Source organism: Danio rerio, chromosome 16, assembly GCF_052040795.2.
Source record: "Danio rerio strain M-AB ecotype USA chromosome 16, GRCz13ab, whole genome shotgun sequence".
NCBI classification, from domain to species: Eukaryota; Metazoa; Chordata; class Actinopteri; order Cypriniformes; family Danionidae; genus Danio; species Danio rerio.
In genome coordinates, this window is record NC_141036.1 from 59,105,876 (window position 1) to 59,118,136 (window position 12,261).

General features: G+C 31.1%; 4 protein-coding genes across 4 annotated transcripts in view; 1 reads left to right on the top strand and 3 right to left on the bottom strand.

Moving 5' to 3' along the window:
- The window catches only part of smpd5 (sphingomyelin phosphodiesterase 5), a 706,732-nt gene that overhangs the window by 641,447 nt on the left and 53,024 nt on the right, over positions 1-12,261 (top strand). The gene's annotated exons all lie outside the window — the stretch shown is intronic.
- The window catches only part of LOC103908992 (serine/threonine-protein kinase pim-2-like), a 202,995-nt gene that overhangs the window by 126,093 nt on the left and 64,641 nt on the right, over positions 1-12,261 (bottom strand). The window lies entirely within an intron of this gene.
- LOC137487859 (uncharacterized) lies at positions 5,687-11,737 on the bottom strand. Its single transcript, XM_087288261.1, has 10 exons — positions 11,517-11,737; positions 8,530-10,589; positions 8,378-8,456; positions 7,979-8,093; positions 7,611-7,769; positions 7,432-7,524; positions 7,215-7,274; positions 6,655-6,758; positions 6,348-6,401; positions 5,687-5,983 (listed from the first exon to the last, which is right to left on the bottom strand). The coding sequence occupies exons 3-9, from the start codon at positions 8,453-8,455 to the stop codon at positions 6,354-6,356; spliced, it is 657 nt and encodes a 218-aa protein (XP_087144387.1). The 5' UTR covers position 8,456; positions 8,530-10,589; positions 11,517-11,737; the 3' UTR covers positions 5,687-5,983; positions 6,348-6,353.
- On the bottom strand, positions 8,633-11,001 carry LOC147833526 (uncharacterized). The gene has a single exon (XM_087288099.1). It carries the CDS (start codon positions 10,616-10,618, stop codon positions 8,633-8,635), a length of 1,986 nt encoding a protein of 661 aa, XP_087144225.1. The 5' UTR covers positions 10,619-11,001.

The following is a 12,261-nucleotide window of genomic DNA, read 5'->3' on the forward strand; positions in this document are numbered from 1 at the left end:
ATTAAATGGTACATTTTCGATGCAATTAGCATTAATAATAATAATGATAATAATAATAATAGTAATGAGAGTATTTGATATGTATTGCAGAAAGGAAATTAAACAGCATACATCATTTAGATTTTTATGAATGTTGATTATTTATGCTTTGTAAAGGTAAACGGCAATAAAATAATGAAATAATAATATGTTTACAATGTACTTAGCATTAACAATAACAGCAATATTTAATATGTATTGCAGAAGGAAAATTAAACATGATGCACCATTTAGAAAATATCAGGAAAGACCTTTATAGTGTTACTTTTGTTCATTGCAAAATGAAATTAGACTTTTAAATGTTAATTATTTATGCTTTGTACAGGTAAATGGCAATAAAATAAATGAAATATTAATATGTTTTTAAATAAGCAATAATAATAATATGATTTGTTAATGTGTCATTAATAAGTCATTTAAAAATATTGGGAAAAACCTTTATAGTGTTTGTTTTTTTTTTCATTGCAACATAAAATTAGATTTTTATTTTGATTATTTATGCTTTGAAAAGGTAAAATGCTAAATAATGCATTAACAGCAACATAAAAATATAAATGACATAATAAGTTTTCAATGGAATTACGATTAATAATAATAATAATATTATTTGATATTTACTGCAGAAGGGAATTTAAGCATGATGCATCATTTAGAAAATAACAGGATGACCTTTATAGTGTTATAGGTTTTCATTGCAACATAAAAGTAGATTTTGAAGTTTTGATTATTTATGCTTTAAAAGTTAAATGGCAATAAAATAAATGAAATAATAATAGGGTTATAATTAGCATTAACTGTTACAGCAATATTTAATATGTATTGCAGGAGAAAAATCAAACATGATGCATGATTTAGACAATATCGGGAAAGACCTAATAATAATAGTATTTAAAATGCATTGCAGAAGCAAAAGCTAAAGCTCATTAAACATAATGCATCTTTTAGAAAATATCATGACAATATTTTTATAGTGTTGTTTTTTTCATTACAATATAAATTTATACTTTTTATTTTGCTGTGAAAAGGTCACCAAACATCTTTTACCAAATATTGAGGAACATCATATGTTGTTTTGTCACTGCAACATGCATCATTTGTATTTATATTAAATAAAGCAACAATAATAACAACAATATTTAATATGTAATGCAGAAGGAAAATCAAGTGTAATGCATCGTTTAGAAAACACCTGGAAAGACCTTTATAGTGTTATTTTTTTCATTGCAACTTCAAATTTGACTTTTAAATTTTGATTATTCATGCTGTAAAAACATAAATGGCAAAATAATCCATTAACAGTAGCATGCATCAAAAATAAATGAAATAATAATATGTTTTCTATGTATGTAGCATTATTAATATTAATAGTATTTAAAATGTATTACAGAAATGGAAGCTAAAGCTCAGCGAACATGATGCATCATTTGGAAAATATCAGAAGAACCCTTTATAGTGTCATGTTTTTCATTGCAACATTAAATTATACTTTTTATTTTGCTGTGAAAGGATGAAAATCGGAATCATATTTGCATATAAGGTTAAAACAACAAACAGCAGGATACATGAAAATATATTGATTAATTAGTATCAGACTCACCAAACATGTTGCATCCTTTACAAACTATGGGGGGAAATCCTTAATAGTTTTGTTTTGTCATTGCAACATGCATCATTTGTATTTACATTAATTAATGCATTACCATTAGCATGCACAATACATAAATAGTGTAATAAGCATTTTTAATATCTTGAATTAATTATGATAATAATAGTATTTAAAGTTCATTACAGAAATGAAAGCTAAAGCTCATTGAACATGATGCATCATGTAGAAAATACCAGGAAAAACATTTGTAGTGTCGTTTTTTTATGGCAACATAAAATTATACTCTTTATTCTGCTGTGAAAGGGTGAAAATCTGAATCATATTCACATAAGGAGTTAAATTAATGCATAAAAGTCAATAAAATAATTAGTTTTGTACCAAGCTCATCAAACATGATGCATCATTTACAAAATATGTGGCAAAAAATAACCTTTATAGTGTCGTTTTCTTCATTGCAACATGCATTGTTTGTATTTACATTTAACACAAGCATTCATAATACATAAATGATATAATAAGCAGTTATATTATCTTGAATTAATCATGGTAATTATAGTATTTAATATTTCTTACTGAAGTGAAAGCTAAACTCATCAAACTTGATGCATCATTCTGCAAATATCTGGAAAAACCTTTCTAGTGTTATTTGTTTTGATTTCCACATGACAATGCTGATTATTTATGCTGTATTAAGACATTGAAATCTACTGCATTTAGTCATGCAATAAAAATTAATTCAATAATGTTTTCTACTTAAATAGCATTAAATTTAATAATAGTATTTCATAGTTAATAATAAAAATACATAATTAAGATGATTAAACAGCAAAATATTCAACAAAAGTTAAACGATCAGCTTTTTTTTTAGATCATAAATCACTGTTTTTTCTGTATTGTCATTTTTTTAGTGTTATTTTTTGTCACTGCAACACAAAATTAGACATGTTATTGTCATAAATCTCATTTCTGACCTGTGAAACTGCATCTGGATACTGTACTGTTGGACTAATGATTGTAAAACTACTTTATAAATGCTGATAAAGTGCCTTAAAACGTCAGAAAGAGTCAAGAAATTATGGATTTATTATGAATATTTATTCTGTGCCTTACTGTAACTGATAGTCAGTTTGCAAATCTGTCAGAAGAGTTACTGAAAAGGTGACTTTTATATTTATAGCTAATTTTTTGTTCAAAATAAAAGCCCTGAGCTGCACTGAACACTGTTCTTCAGTATCACCGTGCCTTTATTATGGTTCATTAATCCCATTGAGCTGGATTTGTTGCTGTTTTTCCTACTTAATGTTAATGTATGTAAATTAACTTTTTTTTATTTAATATTTATTACAGAAACAAAAGCTAAAGCTTATCAAAACAGGATGCAAACATCAGGAAAGACCTTTATAGTGTTATTTATTTTCATTGACACGTAAAATTAGATTTTTTCAATGTTGATAATTTATGCTGTGAAAAGGTTAATGGCAAAATGAATTTACAGCATGATGTATAACAATAAATGAAGTTATAATAAGGTTTTCTATGTTATTATTAGCATTAATAATGAACATATTTAATATGAAGCGCAGAAAGAAAATCAGACATGATGCATTATTTGGAAAATATCAGTAAATATCCTTTATGGTGTCATTTCTGTCATAACAACATATAATTTTGATAATTTATGCTGTAAAAAGGTGAAAATCTGTTTGCAAATCTGTCAGAAGAGTTACTGAAAAGGTGACTTATATTTATAGCTAATTTTCTTTTCAAAATAAAAGCCCTGAGCTGCACTGAACACTGTTCTTCAGTATTAACTTGCCTTTATTATGGTTCATTAATGCCATTGAGCTGGATTTGTTGCTGTCTTTGCTACTTAATATGTTAATGTATGTAAATGAACCACTGAATATTCATCACAGAAATATGTGCTGTAACATAATTAATATGCAAGTATTTGTGTATTAAACAACACGATGCAGTACGTTTTATGTTCGCATTAAATTAATTTGTTCGAATAAAGTTGTCATCATGTATGCCATTATTTATTTTAAAAAGTGCAGATAGAGTGCATTAAAACGCCAGATAGAATCAAGAAATGATGGATTTAATATGAATATTTATTCTGTGCTTTACTGTAACTGTGTCTGTTTTGTTCAGTTTTCAAATCTGTCAAAAGAGTTACTGACTAGGTGACTTCTATGTTTCTTACTACATTTTTCAAAATAAAAGCCCTGAGCTGCACTGTTTTCAGTGTTAATGTGCCTTTATTATGGTTCATTAATGACACATTAATGTCACTGAGCTGCATTTGTTGCTGTCTTTGTTGCTTAATATGAGGTTTATGTATTTTAATTAAGCAATGAATATTCATAAGGGAATTACTGCAGAAACGTGCTGCTGCATAGTTAATGTTGTGTATTAAACAACACAACTTTTTGTTTGCATTAAATTGATTTGTTTGAATGAATGTTTTTGTCATCATGTATGTCATTATTTACATGAAATTATATTTGCAATTGACTAGCGTCACATGAAACATTTGATCAAATGTATGACAGGTCTGATTTCTTTATATATATATATATATATATTGTGTGTGTGTGTGTGTGTTATATTTGTGGCTCCTTTTTTTGTAAAACTATTATTGATTCATGGCAGGTTTATTATAATGAATTAAAAGTTGCATCATTTTGTTAAAATAAATATTAGGTCAAATAAAATATTCTGAAACCATAATTATATTTTATCTCAATTTTTATAATTTTATCTAAAAAAATATTTAATGTACTCAAAAAAGTATAACTGCATCGATTGTATTATTAAATTATTTTTTAAATCATTTTTAAAAGTCATGTCATAAATGAGAAACTAAACTTTATTTTTTAATGTTTTGTTCCTTCAAAGATTTATATATATATATATATACTTTGTACAATTCTGATCAACTGAAATTAAATTGTTACAGAGAATACATATTTAAGTAAATGATTCTGATTTTTATTTCATTTATATGCACTACAATTGCTAAGGGGTACCACAATAAAAATGTACAAAAACCTCTTTAAAGCAAAACTAATTCAAACTATTAATCATGAGTACAAAGATAGTTCAGTGATTCAAAAAAATAAAGCATGAACCCTGCAGTCTGTATGATAAGACATTCAATTATTTTATTAAAAATATATACTGTATGTTTTGCATTAAAACTTAAAAATTACACAATAAAAAAAGAATATACATGCCTTGTATCAGCGGCTCAGGCTGGTAGTGGTGGTGTAATGTTGTGGGGGAGATTTTCTTTGGGCTCAGTACTAATTGAGCATGGTGTCAACGCCACAGCCTACCTGAGTATTGCTGACCATGTCCATCCCTTTATGAGCACAGTGTCTCCATCTTCTGATGGCTACTTCCAGCAGGATAACACACCATGTCATAAAGCTCAATCATCTCAGACTGGTTTCTTGAACATGACGATGAGTTCACTGTACTCAAATGGCCTCCACAGTCAGCAGAGCTCAATCCAATAGAGCACTTTTAGGATGTGGTGGAACGGGAGATTGGCATCATGGATGTGCAGCCGACAAATCTGCAGCAACTGTGTGATGCTATCATGACAATATGGAGCAAAATCTCTATGGAATATTTCCAGTGCCTTTTTGAATCTCTGCCAGGTAGGATTAAGGTAGTTCTGAAGGCAAAATCCCAACAAACACATTTACGTTGTAGCGATGTCTGCACAACGTTGTATTTTTTTAAAGGCAACGTTGCCGCTTACGTGTTCGCTACATTGTCACAACGTAGAAATGTAAGACGTGAGAAGGCTGTAGCAACGTTGTCGTGCGACATTCAGCAACCGCGAGGCGGCGTTATTACTACTTGTATTAATATTTTTTGTGGCAGTTTATCAATACTGCCTAGAATACAGGATTAAGCAGCAATTATTTTCCAGTATTGCTCAATATGAAATATTGTTCAATTATTTTTCCTAGTTAATTTAACAACTGCATGTGTAAACTTTGAAGTGAAAAATGTCACACAAATGAATAAAATCAAACTTTTTTATTATATATTTGCAACATTTGATACATACAGTACACATCGAATTATAAACAAACAGTATAAAATAAAGTTTAGATTATATTAAATAATTAAATATTTAATTAAATTCAAAGGGTAGGCTAAATTAAAATGTTAATTGAGAAGGTAAACAAACAAGAGAACTAAAAAAGATAGCATTAAAATATATATACATTTTTTAAAATAAATTAATAAATTAATTAAATGTAAATATATTAAAATGCAGATACTACATTGAAGCTCTGGCCTGGAGAATACAGCAGGCTGGGGAGTGCAGTTGAATACCAGGCGTAGTTGTTGGAATGGAGAAAGCAGTCAGAGAAAGAAACAAATCCAACAGAGAATCCAGTTTCAGAGATGGATCCCCAGCAGCCACAGGTCAAAAAGGCAGTGAACAAGAAAGGACAGATCAGAGCTTGACACAACGGGACTACACAGAAAATGACTACTGACTAGCAAGTTTATATTGAAGCTTCAGACATTTAGTCATTAATTATGTAAGTCTATATTTTATTGCTTTAATAATAAATATCATATACAAAAAATTATTATAATTAATTGAATATATAGGGATACAGGTAAAGCAGGTTTTAGTTAAAAAAAAGTTAGTCAATTTCTGAATACTTACTTAAAATTATGAGAAGAGGTCCATTGAACCGTCTTGAAGTTGTGGCGTTGCTCGCTGTAAAATGGAATGTTAAACTTAGTGTAATTGTAATAGCATGGGTCCAAAATAATAAAGTAATTAAAAAAATGTCCCACTTGTTTTTTTAGCAGGGATAAATTTACTGTTTATTACAAAGATTGATTTGTACTTTAATACTGAGAAAAATACAATCAAAACATACAAAATTATACATCATTAAATTCCCTAAATTAATAAACACACAAATGTTTTTGAAAAATCACTTATAATACATTGACAAAATTCTTACGTTAGCTTTTCTTCTAACAAGACCTGGAGCATGTTTAAGTGTCTCTGCAATTTGGCTTTCAGCATCCATGCTGGTAGTCCCAGGTTGTGATTTCATTATTGCTCCTATATTATTTACAAGTAACATTTTTAGAGATATACAATACTGTACATGTGAAAAACAAGGTACTAATCTCCTTTAAAAGTATTTGTCTTAACCCTATGTCCTTCACACTGAACATCCATATTTGGTGTGCTGCAGAAATCTAAAAAATATTATTAAAAACATTGTTTTATTAACATCAGTTATTAGATGGCTTTCAGCTTGTAGAAATAAAAAACATATTAAAAAATAAATAATAAAATAAAGAAACATTAAATCATTGCCTAAATGTTGTGGCATCATTGAACAGGTACTATCTGTATACGAAGCTGATCTAGCAACTCTGGCCTCCTCTGGCAATTCTGGATTAATGACACAATGACCTTGCAATTACTTAGAATATATACTTATATAGTGTCAATTTGCTTGTCTAAATTTGCTTATCTATAATAACTTGTTATTTAATCTATTATCCTTACTATAAAATCCAGCTCTTGGAAATCTGTCACGTCCCTCACATGTCCATGAAGGCTCAGATTCTGAAAATAATGTACAGAATCACATTGTTAATGATAACACTGTCATAGACAAATGGCCAGAATGTTTGTGTAGAATAGTGGTATGAACATTACACACACCATATCACAGATTATAACATAATAAACATCTACAGCTTTATAAATCATTGACTTTTACCTGTACTTTTTATTAAGTTTCTTCTTTTTTCTATTCTTTTTGGGGGGGATGGCAGTGTTGGTTTTTTTGCTTGTGGTATATTGTTGATATCACCTAAACATCAATTTTATTCAATGTAATTATGTGTAATTTAATTATTTTTTTACCTGGAAAAATGAAAAATAAATTCATATACGTACTGTCTTCTATATCGGTGATGTCACTATCTGACTCTAAAAGCCGTAAAGGTGGTCTCTTTAGCCTGGTTTGCTTTTTTCCAGAGATGGAAGCATCAGAAAGTTCAGGGCATGACGTATTTTGAGCTTTAATCATGAGCTTTTGTGCTGTAATGTAGTCAACTAAAGAAAAAAAAAACATTATTGGGAACAAAAGGTAAAATATTTATAAAGCATTATGAAGAAAAAAAAATACTGAGTAAAATGATCATTGTAAAAATGATTGATAATTACTGAAAATGGATAAGAATTCAAATTTCAGCTATTAGTGTTACTGCCTTTATCTCCGATCCTCATTAATATAAAACAGACAATACAATTTATTGACATACCTGATGATTTGAAAACTCTATGGACTTGCAATCTGATCCATCTGATTTTATCAGGTAAGGACCTTTTTCTCACAAGAGATTGTGCATTGTTGGGTGGCCAATAACAATAGATGTCCTGGGAAAGTATTAATATAAATATTAATACAGCTACCAACATGCAATACAAAGTACCTTATATTTACAGACCACTGCAAACATCACACCTGCTGTTTATCTATTTTGGTACTTAAATTAGAAGTTAATTAGCACTCTTTTTGGTATTTACTTTTCTCTAAATACAAGATGTGCATGACGTGTGTTTACAATTATAAACATATTTTCCACATTATGGACATACTGCGTTTTAGTTAACATAATTGCATTTAATACGGTGGTATAGTAGAGTAGTATACTCCTTACCTCATCTAATTCTTCTTTCCATACATCTGGAATTACAGCAACACTGTGGTCTGAGGTAAATTCAACAACTGAAAACATTCTGAAAGACAAGTTACTTGAGTCATTTGAAAACAACAGTAAGTGGTTAAACAATAGAGTTTAATGCAACTTACACATAATTAAAATCCACAAATTATCAATAGGAGAATTTGCTGATGATGTGTAGTCATGATTGTGAAGGAGAGCTCTTTAGTCATGATTATAAAGGAGAACTGATTAGCCATGTTTGTGAAGGAGAGTCAGGTAGACCACCCTTTGCTCCTGGTCAATCTTTATTGCTCTTTTACTCTGACTGACTTTTTCTTTTGGGATCATTTGTTGAAGAGTGTTCTTTTGGCAAAAATATGCTCCAATTATTGATGATTCACAGGGCACCGTAAACAGGGGAGATGGATGGAGAAAAATTCTACACAGGTATTCATCCTTATTTTTATCAATGACCTCACAACATTTGCCATCTTCCAAAATAATGCAGTTGTCTGGTTGTCTAAAAGAAATGACATTGCCTCTTTGAACACTTTGTAAGGTTGTATCATCTTGGACTTCTTTGATCCTTTTCACAATTTGCACAAGAGGGCTCTTTCCTGAGCGCACCATTCTCTTCAACTTCTGCATGTGATTCTCAAACGGAAAAGCACTGCATTCATCCAGACAACCATAAGTCTTTGCATCAGATGCAAGGTGAAGCATTGAATGCACATTGTACACCAAGAATGATGATCCATACAGCTCTCTGCCCCTAGCTACAAAGTACTGTAGCAATTTGTGTGCATATGAAACATGTTGACTGACCAAGGAGGGGCAGAGTAAGATGGAAATAGCAACACTAAATGTCAGGAAGTGTTCATAAAGGTCTTGCCGCAGAATCCCTGATAAAACCAACTTTCCAGTGTAAACTAGGAACTGTCTAAGCTCTGTTGCTTTCCACCTTTCCAGGTGTCTCAAACTTCGTGGTTTTCGAGCAAAGCATGAAGGAATGCATTTTTGTAGATTGATAAGTCTTGCACTCACCACCTCTACTTGACCAGCAGACATCTTTGTCTGTATGCTCCGTCCTTTTTCTCCTCTTGACCAAATTGTTAACAATTTTTTCATAACACCAAGACATGCCTGGTGCATATAATCAATTGGAAACTGGCCAATCATATCAATAGGTAACTCAGCAAATGGTGTTGTTCCATTATGGTGTTCTGGTTGTTTTTGAACTCGAAATGAACAATCTGTTCTTAATTCAAAAGCATCAACTTCTTGATATGTCATCCTTTTTTCCCAGAATCCCTTTTGCTCACATCTATCACAACCATAATAAGCAGAAAATTGCTTGATGCTTTTTACCATTGCTTTAGCTGGTGCATCACATACAATACATCTCAGCTTAACTTGAATGAGATTTCCATCAAAAGTTAGACTACTTTCAAACAATTGTTTGAGTTCTGTTACAGCATCTTCCAGAAATTTAAGATCTAGAGGTCTTTGGGGTCCCAACGTCAGTGTTACAGGAAATACAGTCACTGGTTCAAGATGGATACAGCACAACACAGGCCATAGTGATAATGATGTACTTTTAAAAAGTGGAAGTCCATCAACGTTGAATGAAATCTCAAGAACATGTATTGTGGAAGTAATCTCAGAAGGATATCTTTTTAATGCTTTCTTAATTTGTTCAGCCAATGACAGATGTATGTACTGCATTCCAGATTTAATCTGAACATCAACTGCTCGCTCTGTCTTCAAAAGTGTGCGTGCTGTCATGGGCAATGTGTGATGCCCCTGTGAACGTAATACTTTTAGGAGGTCGTCCATAGCACACTGCCGAATATGGTGTTTGTTGGTCCATGCAATGAGGTCATCTGTCAAAGTATTTGTTTCAACATCTTCTTCGGAAAGTGACAAATACATGTCATGATCAGAAGAGAAATCAGTCCTTTCATCTGTCCTGAGCGTGTCCTCTTCGTTTAAGGATACATTTTCACTCTCTCTTGAAAAAGAAACTGTGCTGCACTCTGAAATTGATATTGATGAATACTGCTGTACATAGTTTTGAGGTTTAGAACTAATGTATTCATCATTTACATAAGTTTGTGATTTTTGTTGACTACTTGAAAGAATATTGTTGGCTTTTCTCCAGTGTCTTATATATTCCCTCCTAGCAACTCGTCTTTTGTTTTCCATTCTTAAACAAACAAACAAACAAAAAATCATGTAATTTTACTAGACACACATTACTTTTTTAGATTTAAAAAAATTAAAAATAGCCTGAAAAAAGTGTATTTTAAATTCAAACATTTAAATCAAAAGGGCAATTTAGACTAGCAGATCTTTTAATTAATTTTAATATTAGCATTTTAACATCAACTTATATAATTTAAGATTTTACTTTTTTTTACTTTTATATACTGATGTTAATTAAACTGACAATTCTGTCACTATTTAGCCTCATCCTTTACTTATTACAAACTTACTTGGCTTTTTTTCTGTTAAACGAAAAAGATTTATTGAATAAAACTGTAAAACTGTAACTATTGACTTCCATGGTACTTTTTGTACTATGGAAGCAGGTTACAGTTTTCAGATTTTTTCTTTCAAAGACTGTCTTTAGTGTTCAACAGAATAAAGAAACATAAAGGTTTGGAATCACTTGAAGGGTACATAATTCGTGAGAACATTTTCATTTTTGAGTGACCTGTCTCTTTAACGGACGCAAGGTGGAGTTTTGTATATTTACGTTAAGTCTGCTCGTTTTGTAAACGGTGGGTCAGCTGTGATCGTGTGACCTACTTGAAGTACTCGTAACTGACTGATCACGATGAATATGGAAAAAAAACGGAACTTTAAAAGACATTATCCTTTCGACTATAAAGACAAGGAGTAGGTAAAGTATCATGAAATGTTTTATCCAGAGATTTAACAACGGTTTTAATGTTGTCGCTGTCCGTGCACGGAGTGCTGAAAATGTTAACTCATGATACTCGCTCGTATTCATATATATGTGTGTGTCTTATTATTTCAATGTAATGTTGGAACAGATTTTTGCCTCATTGAAACGGAAAGTGTTGGTTTGTTGTAATATTCACATATCTTAAGATTTAGCAATACTCACGTCTCCTCGGTCGTTGATGAATGAAACGACCAACGGTCTGTTAAAATTTAAACTGGTTCAGTGATGACGAGTAATTACAATGTTGTACAGCGGTCGCCCACACCACTTAAAGCAGCGCTCTCATGTGATGTTTAAATGGCAACATTATGACATCGTTGTAACAACCTTCAGCAACAACGCTGAATCCTCAACCTTTTTGCAAGGTTGGTGCAACGTTGTAGGAAGGTCGCTACGTTGAGGCAACGTTGTGTGTTTGTTGGGATGGGGTCCAACCTGGTACTAGTAGGGTGTACCTAATAAATGTTTAACGTATGTGAACATCAACACTGACACCTGCTGGACATGATGGCGGATTAAAGTAAATACAGTGTAGAACCGTCCCACTAATGTTGCCCACAAATTTGATTAAAGCTACAAACGCAGGTATTTAAAAAAAGTGTAAACAAACAAACATGGCGGACGCGCGACACCAACTGTCAAGCTTTGGTAAAGTTGTTTGTATGACTATTATTGATCTAGCCACCTGGATATGTTTAAATCACATTTTCCGTGTTATATTTACTCTGCAGCAACAATGTGAAATTTTATAAAGGTAAAAGTCTAGAAGCAATAGAACAGTTTGACGAAGAGTAAGCTTATCTAGAAGGGATACAGCTGCGGATACTAGCATAATTTAAGTGACACTACAACAAAAATAAATTAATAAAAACAAGAATTATTAAATACTAAGAGGGCTGGGTTTAGG